The sequence below is a fragment of the Pelodiscus sinensis genome, chromosome 21, assembly GCF_052426305.1.
Source record: "Pelodiscus sinensis isolate ZL-2025 chromosome 21, ASM5242630v1, whole genome shotgun sequence".
In the NCBI taxonomy this organism is placed as follows: domain Eukaryota; kingdom Metazoa; phylum Chordata; order Testudines; family Trionychidae; genus Pelodiscus; species Pelodiscus sinensis.
Genome location: NC_143072.1, coordinates 9173534 through 9184305, shown reverse-complemented (window position 1 = coordinate 9184305; position 10772 = coordinate 9173534). Strand labels below are relative to the sequence as shown.

At 49.4% G+C, this 10772-nt stretch overlaps 1 protein-coding gene across 8 annotated transcripts in view; it reads right to left on the bottom strand.

Annotated features, from left to right (window-relative positions):
* Window positions 1-1537: 1537 nt before the first annotated feature.
* Window positions 1538-10772, bottom strand: part of MTMR4 (myotubularin related protein 4) — a 68944-nt gene continuing 59709 nt past the window's right edge. For all 8 annotated transcript variants that reach the window (XM_075905061.2, XM_075905059.2, XM_075905058.2 and 5 more), the window contains 6 exons: window positions 9295-9465; window positions 8983-9137; window positions 6441-7689; window positions 5426-5536; window positions 4927-5015; window positions 1538-3838 (listed from right to left, as the gene is read on the bottom strand). In XM_075905061.2, the coding sequence (XP_075761176.2) occupies window positions 3661-3838; window positions 4927-5015; window positions 5426-5536; window positions 6441-7689; window positions 8983-9137; window positions 9295-9465 (1953 nt within the window). In that variant the 3' untranslated portion in view covers window positions 1538-3660. The remainder of the gene's footprint in view (window positions 3839-4926; window positions 5016-5425; window positions 5537-6440; window positions 7690-8982; window positions 9138-9294; window positions 9466-10772) is intronic.

The window sequence follows — 10772 nt, the reverse complement described above, 5'->3', positions numbered from 1 at the left end:
CTGTGAGGAGCCCTGTGAGTGTTTAGGATTCCGGCTTTTCTCCTTGCCGGTTCCCGTCGTCTGATTGTTATACCCCATCTGCGGGGTTGCCGGTGCAACTTTTTTGTGGGGAGCATGTTTCCTCAATAGGGAGTCAGTCCCCAAAGAAGAATAGGACCCTTTCTTGTTTTCACGGTCCTTAGGGCTCAACCCGGTATGCGCCGCCACCTTCGACTCTGTCCCAGATGATATTTGTCTGGGAGGAGCGGATTGCTTTAGATCAGACGTTGACTGAGCTTTTTTCTCCATCTACAGCAGCTTCAGTTGTAGCTCCCTCGATCTCCTGGATCAGCTGTGAGCTTTTGGCACTGTGGGCAACTGTCAGGGAGGTGTTGTTCACCCAGACAGCGAACACACACCGTGTGCCCATCAGAAATTGAAAATGATAGCCTGCAGCTCGTACACTTTTTAAACCCAGACGAGCCTGGCATGTCCCTGAGAGCCGGACTGTGCAGGCTTAGCGTGTGGCTTTTCGCGCTTGTCCAGCGCTGTTAAGTTTTTTTTGGTGGTGTGTTTTTTTTTTTAAAGAAGAAACTAGACTGTCTGAAGAGTTAGGTTATAGCTATTAGGAAGAATTCCTGAGGTAATTTTTGGGTAAGTACAGAGGAAAGATGTAGTTGAAGGAAGACTGCTGATCAGTGACCGCAGCTGATGGCAGTAGAGAAGGAACTAAGGAGGGAGGCTGCCCGCACATGTGCAGTCGCTTCCTCAGAATGCGCACGCAGACTCTCTGTGCGTGTGGCTGGCCAGGGGTACTACTGTCACAATCTCCAACCTCGAGCTCAGCGGCACTGAAGCACTTAAGGTGGAGCACCCACGGGGACACTCCTCGAAGAACTTAAATTCTTCTATATAATCAATATATTTGTGTCTTATTCAAAAGAGTCCTTTTTTAGCTTAGCCCCAGCGGTGGGCGGCACAGGGCCGGAGGGAGGTAGACTCTGCCGTGGGCAGTGCAGAGTTATGGGGGGCTCAGGGGTGGGGGCAGCAGTGCAGAATTCAGGGGGGGGACTCAGCCCCAGTATTAGATGTGGAGGGAGGGTCGGTCCCAGCCCCAGGAGGCAGAGAGAGGGTGGCTTGGGTGAGCCGTGCTGGGAGAGGAAGGGACATCTTGGGCAACCCCCCTGGGCTGTTTTATTTAAAAAAAAATATGGGCACCTGGGAGGGGAGAGGGAGGGTATCAGGGTCTTAACTTTTCTTGTTTACTTCTCCTTTGGAGCTGGAACCACAGTTTCAGGGTTTTTTCCCCTCCTTTCTGGCTGCTTTGTTTCTCCTTGCGCCCTCTGGTGGCAGTTTGCATTACTGCACCTTACCAGAGATGGTCTCTAGAGCAGCTCATGCTGGTTTGCTGACCTCTGCAATTAATCCGAATTAATTTTTTAACAGTTAATTCTGCCCTGCACTAATTGCAGGCATTAACACCCACTAATTGACAGCCCTAATTTTTATATGGAAACCCCTGGAATCCAGACTAAAGAACAGGGACAAACACAGCAGCACTAATATAGAGATTTTATTGTAAATGTATTGAGTCTTACAGCACATTGTCTGTCACAACGCTACTGAACTGAGTGGGAGGTTTTGGCCAGCACATTGTGACATTGACACCCACAAGAGCTGAAAGCAGTTTAGATTAACCATGTCTGAATCAAAACATCCAGGTACACATGCCCTGACCCTCTGCTGCCTTAATTGTTTGCAGTCACTTTCACCTGTGGAAAGTTAGACCAAATCGGAATTGTGCTCTCACCAGAGATCAGTGTCTTAAACCCACTGTCTGCCACAGATGGAAATAAAACAAGACACCAGGAAGGGGAGAATCAGAAGTATATCTTCCCTTCCCCCATTCCTCTTGTTTGCCCTCAGTATGGAACAGCAAAACAGTCTGAGCAGATAAAGTCTCTTCAGAGGATTCTAGCTTTGCTTTCACTGTTGGATTTACAAAACCAGGGAGGATGAAATGTAAAAGTGCAGGAAATGAATTTGTCTTTTATCCCTTCAACTGAAATTTGAAAACCACTGGTTTTCACAAGTAGAACTGGGAGGTCAGTACATGGTTTCAATAGCCTAGTGTTTGGTTATTTACTGGACAGGGAGGACTCATATTCAGTAGGATATCTGTGGTCTCTTTGTTTAGATGGAAAGAAACAATCTACCCACCTACAAAAAATGCCCACAGTTCCATACTCTTTTCTTTGCACCCACCATCATACCTCCAGTTTTCTCAAGAACCAAGCATCAAACACTTCTCAAAAGGGTCCAAGAAAAAAGCAGAATCTTCATCTTGTAACTCACATCTGCCTAAGCTTGTATCCTAGTTAGCTCTCCCTCAAATGAGCCGGGATGCTTGGTGTGAAGCATATGGAAGTAACGGAGAGGCATTAACTACAGATCTCAAAATGGGCAATTCTAAAGTTATGGCTTCCATACAGCAGACACAAAAAGACTCTTAAGTGGTGTTGGAATGAACCAGAGACTGTTTCTGTCACACAGGTGCAGATGCTGCATGCCATGCCCATTACTGTATCTTTTGGTTAAGTGCCATATTAGAGTGAAAAAAACCAGACTGTACAGTCTCTGTTGGCCGGCTTTCTCCCTACCCCCAATTTGGTTTCTATGCTTCATTCTCCTTTCTTCGGGTTACATTAAGTGCACAGAAATATATAGCAGCATTTGGACTGAAACCCTCACGCACACCAAATAGCACATTCCAGGAGGTAACACACCACACTACGGCCTACCCTCAAGATGTCAAGTTTTCAGGATAAAGAGCAAGAGGAAAAGGAGGAGATGGAGGCAGCGAAGAGGAGGAGCAGCAGCACAGGAACACAAGTTATGTTTCTATACGAGGACAGAATCAGGGGCATTCCTGTGTTAGCACCAGGCTGTGACACTGCAAGAGACTCAAAGTAGACAGGCAGAGCAAGAAGAGAACAAATGGGTCTCTCCACACAGTACTGCAGGGGCACAGTCTAGTGCATTCACCACTCTCTGCAGGACCTGGACAATGGCAGAGATCTGCTTGGCCTCACAGGGAAGCCCCACCTTGTCTTCACAGAGAAGGAATTCCTTTTCCATACCCGAGAGGTTAACCCAGTGATTGCTAGAGGTCCGACCCCTCACCCACAAAGCCAGTCTGAATCAAACTCCATGGAAAGAGAAGCAACAGAACCTGTACGTGGAGATATTCTGAAGGGACACAGAACAGAGGTACCGTTCAGAACCCACCCTTTTCATTCTTCTACAAACTGCCTTTTGTACGGTGGAAAGAAGAGTCTGAGTCTAAACACACCTATTGCTTTGGGGGTACTTATACAGGCAGTATCTGTGAAGTATCACTTTCCAACCCACAGGAGGAAGAGGTTGTGGTCTCCTATTTAGCCCTAAGTCTTCAGACCAGCATAGGAGCGCGCTGGTACCAAGATAGGCCCCCTGTACTGTTTCATCTGAATTCCTCTGCTTCAGACAGATATGGGATCAAGGAGGGTTGCTGAGAACAGTGCATCTGACTTTGGTGTTCAAATGTTGCACCAAAGACCTTCACCATTACAGGGGAGGCAGAGCCGTCCCTCAAATCTGTGAGCAGAAAGGCTTGGCATGGCCAGCGTCCCTGTCTGGCATTCAACTGGAAGCTGTGGCGATAGGTTTCTTCAGGTGCTGGCTCATGAGCTCTCTAGCACGCGACACCTGGATGTGATCGTAACATGAGTTGCAGACAAGGACTGGATCGTAGAGCTGCTGATCAGGAATGGGCAGCTTCAGATGACAGCAGCCAGCACAGAACACGTTCCCACAATTCCTGTTAAGAGGTAATAAAAGTAAAGAGTAGTGATAGTGGGGAATGGGACAAAGTGACATCTCCATAAAAAAGAAGGCTGTGTAGAGACTGGGGGTAAGGGACGGAGTCTAGGACCAAACAACCATCCAGCATGGTCTTGAAGGCATTCAAACCTGTCTGCAGTAATGTTCAACCATGTGGGAGTTAAGAGATGTTAGCTGACATGTTTTTAAACACCATCTGCATTCTTAGTGTAGACATGGCCAGAGGGAGGATCAGAGACCCCAGGACAACGATAAGAATCACAGAAGGTTAAGGCTGGAAAAGACCTCAGGAGGCCATCTAGTCCAATCCCCTACTCAAAGCAGGACCAGCCCCAACTTTAGGAGAAGTATGTAAGAGGATGGCTGGATAGCAGGGATGACTGCAGAGGGACACGGGGGCACCGGCCTCATGACCACCTCTCCATGGTGTTCCTCCTGCCCATAGTGTTGGGGGGAGGGGGGAGACATGCCCCTCCAAAGTCTCCCTCCATGTGTTGCCCTTTGTGATCAGTGAGCCTTTGCTGGGAGGTCCGAGGAGACAAGAAAGGGAAGAACAGAGATTTGGTCACTTAGGGTGCGTCTCTACTGCACTGGTATTTCGAGGTAACTAGCATTATTTCAAAATAACAATGCGAGCGTCGACACAGCCATTCCGTTATTTCAAAATGAATTTGAAATAATGTATGGCTTATTCCGAAATCTGCAAACCTCATTCTATGAGGAATAACGCTTATTCCGAAATAGCTATTTTGAAATAAGGCACGTGTAGATGCTCCATTTCTGCTATTTTGAAATAGCCCCTCACCAGGGCCATTTTAAGTTATTCCTTCCCAGTGCCTCCTGGGGCACTAAATCGAGACAGTCCGACTACATTAGGGAAGCCTGCCTCGGACTCATTTTGATGCTTCCCTGCAGTGTAGACATGCTATTTCAGAATAAGCTATTTGGGAATAACTATTCTGGAAAAGCTTATTTTGAAATAAGCCTGCGGTGTAGAAGTACCCTCAGGGATTGGGGAGAAGATAGAAAAGAACAATGGAGCTATGCAACAGGTATGAGTTTTACCTGCAGTGGTGCCTTCGTTTGGCTAGCCAGAATTCACAATCACAGTTAAAGCAGTGTGATGCCATATGGTCTGGAACCCAGCGTGTGACCTAAAGAACAACAACAGCCTTCATTAGCACCTCACCTCAGGAGCCTGTAACAGGCCTGTAAAACAGTACTGTGAGGAGGACATCTTGAGACCGGAGTAGAACTCTCAGCATGATACTGGGACATAAAGCACGTTGAATCATGTGGTTGGTTTGCAAAGCAAGGCACAGAGGCACAGCCTGGTGAACCTACACCTCACCTACCACCAAAGAGCATGGAACTGCCCCCAGGAAAGCCTGCCCCCACATCCTCCTACAGCCTACCTCGCAAGGGAGCCAAGACCCAGTCCTGCGAGCTTGCACAACAGGAACTACTGCACTGAGCAGAGTGTCCATCCTATCCTGTAGCATCTATCACCTTCAAACAGACAAAGCCCCCGCCCGGATACATATGCAGCTGTGCACAGATGTACCTCAGTCTCTTTCTTATCAACAGGCTCCCAGCTTGCTTCAGACAGACAGTCCTCACTGTGATCAGAGAAGAAGTCCTCGGTGTCACTGCTGTCCGATTCCTTTAGACAGGTCTGCAGAGAAAAAGCCAGAGTCACAAAAGCCAACCAGCCACTTCCAGAATAGACCAAAAGGGAAGTATCTGCTCCCACCCCTTCAAAATGGCTCCTAAAGGAGCAAGAGACACTGTTGCTCCCCAGTGTCATTCCTCAGGTCTTGGGAAATAAAAGAAAGACTGGATGATAGCACACTTGGGCGTTAGGGGTGTGTCTAAACTACATGGCTCCGTTGATGGAGCCATGTAGATTAGGCTGATTGGCAGAGGGAAATGAAGCCGCGATTTAAATAATCGCGGCTTCATTTCAATTTAAATGGTTGCCATGCTCTGCCGATCAGCTGATGATCAGCTGTTTGTCGGCAGATCGGGGCAGTCTGGACGCGCCGCGGTCGACAAGGAAGCCTTTGTCGACTGGCGCAGGTATGCCTCGTGAAACCAGGCCAGTCAACAAAGGCTTCCTTGTCGACCGCGGCGCGTCCAGATTGCCCCGATCTGCCGACAAACAGCTGATCATCAGCTGATCGGCAGAGCGCGACAACCATTTAAATTGAAATGAATCCACGATTATTTAAATCGCGGCTTCATTTCCCTCTGCCGATCAGCCGAATCTCCATCGACGGAGCCATGTAGTTTAGACATACCCTAGGAGAGCGAAGGCCAGGAGGAGGTGGTATCTCGGACAGGAGGAACTCCGTTCTCTCCTGGGAAGCAAAGGCAAGGGGAATGTAGAACCCAAGGAGCTGGGGAGTGAATCATTATCCTAATAAGCATCAAACCTGCACACAACAGGAAGTGATTGGTAAGAGAACACATGAGCCTGGCATCACATGCTCCCCATGCAATCAGGGGCGAGCAAGATGTCCCAGTTCACCAGTGGGTCAGATACTGTGGGAGATGGCACTTGATAGGCTGTTACTCACAAAGTCATCTTCATAGTCCATCTGGGGCTCCGCCAGGGGGGCACAGCAGTAACGTATATCCAGCCTTAACTGGAGCTCTCGCACCTGCCTACGCAGCTGCTCCACTTCCTGCTTGTAGCTGGCTTCGATCTGCCGCAGCCTGTGCTGAATCACATCTGTGGGGAAGGGGAGCCCGTCGTCATCCAAATAGAGGGGAGGCACAGGGGAAGGGCTGCTCTGTGGCACATGCTTGGAGCCAGACACCTGCTTCACATGGCAGGGTAACCACAGCCGGCTTGGCTTCCCTGCAGGACCTGCACAATGTGCGCTAGGATGGCCGGAGCAGACTGGTGGTTTCACACCTTCTCTTGGAGACCACTGGCTACTTAGACAGAGCCCTGGCACCCGCAGCTGCTTGCTGTTCACCCTCTTGTTACAGCAACTGTAGGAAAGCAGCCGCTTGGTTACTGTCTCCCCATTGGGGAGTGACATCACCATCCCCTGGAAACTGTCCCAGTTGGAAGCCAGGAGAGAGAACTCACTGGTCTGGCTCTGGGAAATGGGCCTTTGCCATTGCTCCAGCGGCACCGTCCCCACCTGGCCCATTTCCTCACAGTGCCCACCGCTGCCAGTGTCTCTGTGGCGATGCAGCATGCCTGGCGTGGGGCCTGGGCTGTTCTGAGAAGAGACACTTGCTGCTTGGGCGTCCTGGCTGGGAATGCCCACTGCAGGATTTAGGGTGTCTTTAGGGTGGTTCACAACATTCCAGCTTCCATTGGATTCCAAGCCAGTTGCTTTGGAAGGGTTATAGGGACAGGAATCAAGCTGCTCCCCAGTTCTGACACAAGTCCTGCATAAGTTCTCCTGTCCAGGATGGTTTGAAGATGGACTGATGCCATCCACAGCCTCCAGATTCACCCTGCGCTCCACTTCTGTCTCGAGAAAGATGTTGCTTGCTGGCGGAGGCGCCCAGCCCCTGGGTAGCTTGCAGTGCGCTTGCTGATCAGTGCGGCTGTTGGCGTTTGCCGTGGTTTTCAGGGGCAGAGTTTTCCCCTGCTCCACTGGCACCTGCTGTGTTTCTCCCATGGCCATCACACTGCTTTCCTCAAGGTGCAGCCCAGTGTCCTCTGTGCTGCCATGTCTGGGCTCCAAGGCCACCCTGACCTCCTGGCAGTGGTTGTTCAGGTTTGGATCACTAGAAGTACGGGTCAGCGGGCTGCTGGAGTCACCGGCAGAAAGCAGGTCGTCCATAGACCTTGTCTTTGGTAACCTGGAGCCAAGAAACAAAGCCGGAGGCTCTGGAGAGGGACCTTTTAAGACAAAAATCCCAGCCCCTGCTGCTCTGTGCCACCGGGGCATTTGCTGCCTGAGACAGGGAGAAGGGAAGTGGCCAACATGCATGGCGAGGGTTCTGACTAAGGGTGGGATGCACCGAGGTTTGACTAGAGAGCAGTTACAAGGGCTGCATTATTTGGAGTTTAGATTTACAGCAAACATGTCAAAAGGGGGCACTGGTTCTGGGTTCTTTGCCTGCCATTTCTTGGGTTAATCAAAGGGTGGGGAACCTCAGGCCTGGCCCCCAGCTTGTCTGGATCTGGCCCGAGGCTCAGGGCTCCCCCTGCGTTGGCAACTCCTGCCCCCCTGCTGCCCCACCATGGAGCTGGAACACACAAAATCTAGTAGGCTGGGCCCCAGGCTCTGGTGTGCAAGGTAACGTGGGGAGTGTCTCCTCAGTTGGGGCACTACGTCAGTGAGGGTGGGGTTGGGGGGGGTTTTGTTGTGGTTGTGTCTCGTGTGTGTGCAGCCCGGCTGATTTTTCTGTGGGTCAGTGGCTCCCAGCCCCAAAAGGGATCCCACCCCTGCTTTACTCACTTCACAACTGGGATTCAGGGGTCTAACCAGCCAAGAACCTCTGCTAATATTTCCCCTGGTGTGAAGGTGAAGGCAGAATGAGAATTAGGCCGAGTGCACACAGGTCAGCTAGTCACTGTCACACAAATTTCCTCTCGCTGCTTGCTATGGAGAGAAATAGGCTTTCCTAGTGCAGCCAGCACCACGTCTGGGCACCTGTCCCCCTCCCTTGCACCTGAGGACCTGTTAGTGTTTGCACCGCTGGAATGCCACCCCAGGCACATTCTAGTGGAGCAATCAAAAAATCTCTATTATGGCAAGGAATTGGGCGCTCCTTTCCAGGTGTCCCAAGGCTACCCTGGAGAGAGGGGTGACACGCATGTTCAGGACACTCTAGATCAGCAGCTCCCAACCTTTTCCAGAGGGGGACCCATTTTGACAATTCAGGAAGACTTGGTGACCCAGGACAATTCAAAAAAAGTGAGTGACTGGCTCCTTAAGAGCCACGTGGGGAGACACCTGGCGACCCTTTGGAAATGTAATGGTGACCCATAGGTTGAGAGACCCTGCTCTAGATCTTGTCTTTTCAGAGCCATGGTGCTGGGTGCTTCTCTGGGGGGGGGAGGGGTCTGTGTCGTCAGCAAGCGAAGCAGAAAGAAACTCAGGACAATGGTGGAAAGGGAGGCCAGGACTGGTCCTCCTTTCTCCCTACCTGTCCAGAGATCTGCCACTGAACTCCTGGCTTTGGGATCCCGGGGGCAGATAACGGTCCATGCCCTCCTCCCCAAGAGGACAGGGGTATGATGCTGGAAGGTACACTGCTGTCCAAAGATGTAGTGCTCGCACGTGGCACACTGGATGCAGCACCTGCAGGAGACATTTACACTGAGGGGCAGGACAGAAGGGAAATTCTTTCCCAACCAAGGCAAACCAGCCTCCCTTCCCTCCAACCCAACTACCCTTCCCAGCCAGTCCTGGCTGCTGGCCACAAGCCCATACAGCTGGGTTATGGGCTCCCACTCACCTGCTCGGTGCCAGGCATGTAGAGGAGGTTGTGAAAGTTCTTGTTGCCAGCTCTCAGGAGCGACCACACAGAGCAGGTGCGTTTGTAAATGTTGTGCATCTCTCGCTCACAGGGGCTGTTGCCCAGGAAAGTCCCATACAGGCAGGAATATGTGTGCTGCACCAGTTTCACCTGCACCGCCAAGAGGAAAGAACAATTGCCAGGGCCTCTGAGAAGAAACTCCCACCCCACTTAGCACTGCTCAGATCCTTATTTCCTAACAAAGGCTTTGGCAGAAATGGAGCAAATGAAGCCACCTGGATCCCTCAGGCTGGAAGGGAATCTGGCAGAGAATGGGAGACGGCAGCTGCAGTGCTTCCAAATTCTCTTGGAAACAAAGTGGGATTGCAGAGACAGTGGGAAAGGTGAAATTATTCCACATGGCAGGCCCTGAAGTACACATCCCAATGAGAATGAGGGGACTGCAAATTGCTACACAGTCATTCAGCAGTGTCACGTGTACAGCAATTCAGGTCAGAATGTCACTCAGGAAAGGCATATTCTTCTCAAGAAACTGGCTCTTTCAGATCTATGTAATTAAGTTTAATCAATTTGAACAATTAACATATGGACTAATTAGAGACTACTTTATGAAGCAACTGACAACGAGATTAAAGTAAGGATACTGCAAGAAGGCTTGACTTTGCATGCAACAGCAGACATTTGCAGGGCTTAGCAAAGCTGTGCTGTCCTGTCCAAATGAAAGTATTAACAAGCTGTGAAGAACTAAAATGCATCTACTTAAAAATACTTACACCAGTGCAAGTGTAAATGTACAGAGAGTAGATGTGTTTGTAACATGGTTGAAACTGAATTCATCATAAGGGTGTCCAAGCATGACGGGAACAATGTTGTGCAATCAAATCAACCATTTTACAAGAATGTGTCACTTTCAGCACAAAATGCAAACAAATAAAAAAGCAAACTATATCAAATTAATTCATATATAGAGAAAAAAATTCAAGAGCTCTTTGCTGGGTGTTTTATTAAATTTGCAGTTACTCTTCAATAGGTTGATTTGGGACACTGGAAATCAAGGAGCAAAACATGAATTTTAAAATCAAAGTTGGGAATTGAGTGCAACTTATTCACAGAAAGTATTTACAAAAGAATGACCATCCATTAAAATACAAGCCAGCAGGCAAAAATGAGCAAAACCATTCTAGTAGTTCTATAACAAACTCAGAATTTGAAATAGGTAGGAAGGTGTGTGTGTATTGGGACGAAGAGCAGTCAAACATGTAACAGGATGGAAAAGTTGATTAAAGACTATGATGTGGTGTTTATCAATATGGAAAGCCATTACAGGGTTACAATTCCCAGTGACAGCTAAGTCTGCGAGCAGGAACACAGGCACCACGAAAGTTCCATCAGAACAGACGAAAACCTTACAACAGAACTAGGTTGAGCAGTGCAATTACAGGCAAGCAAGCAAATAG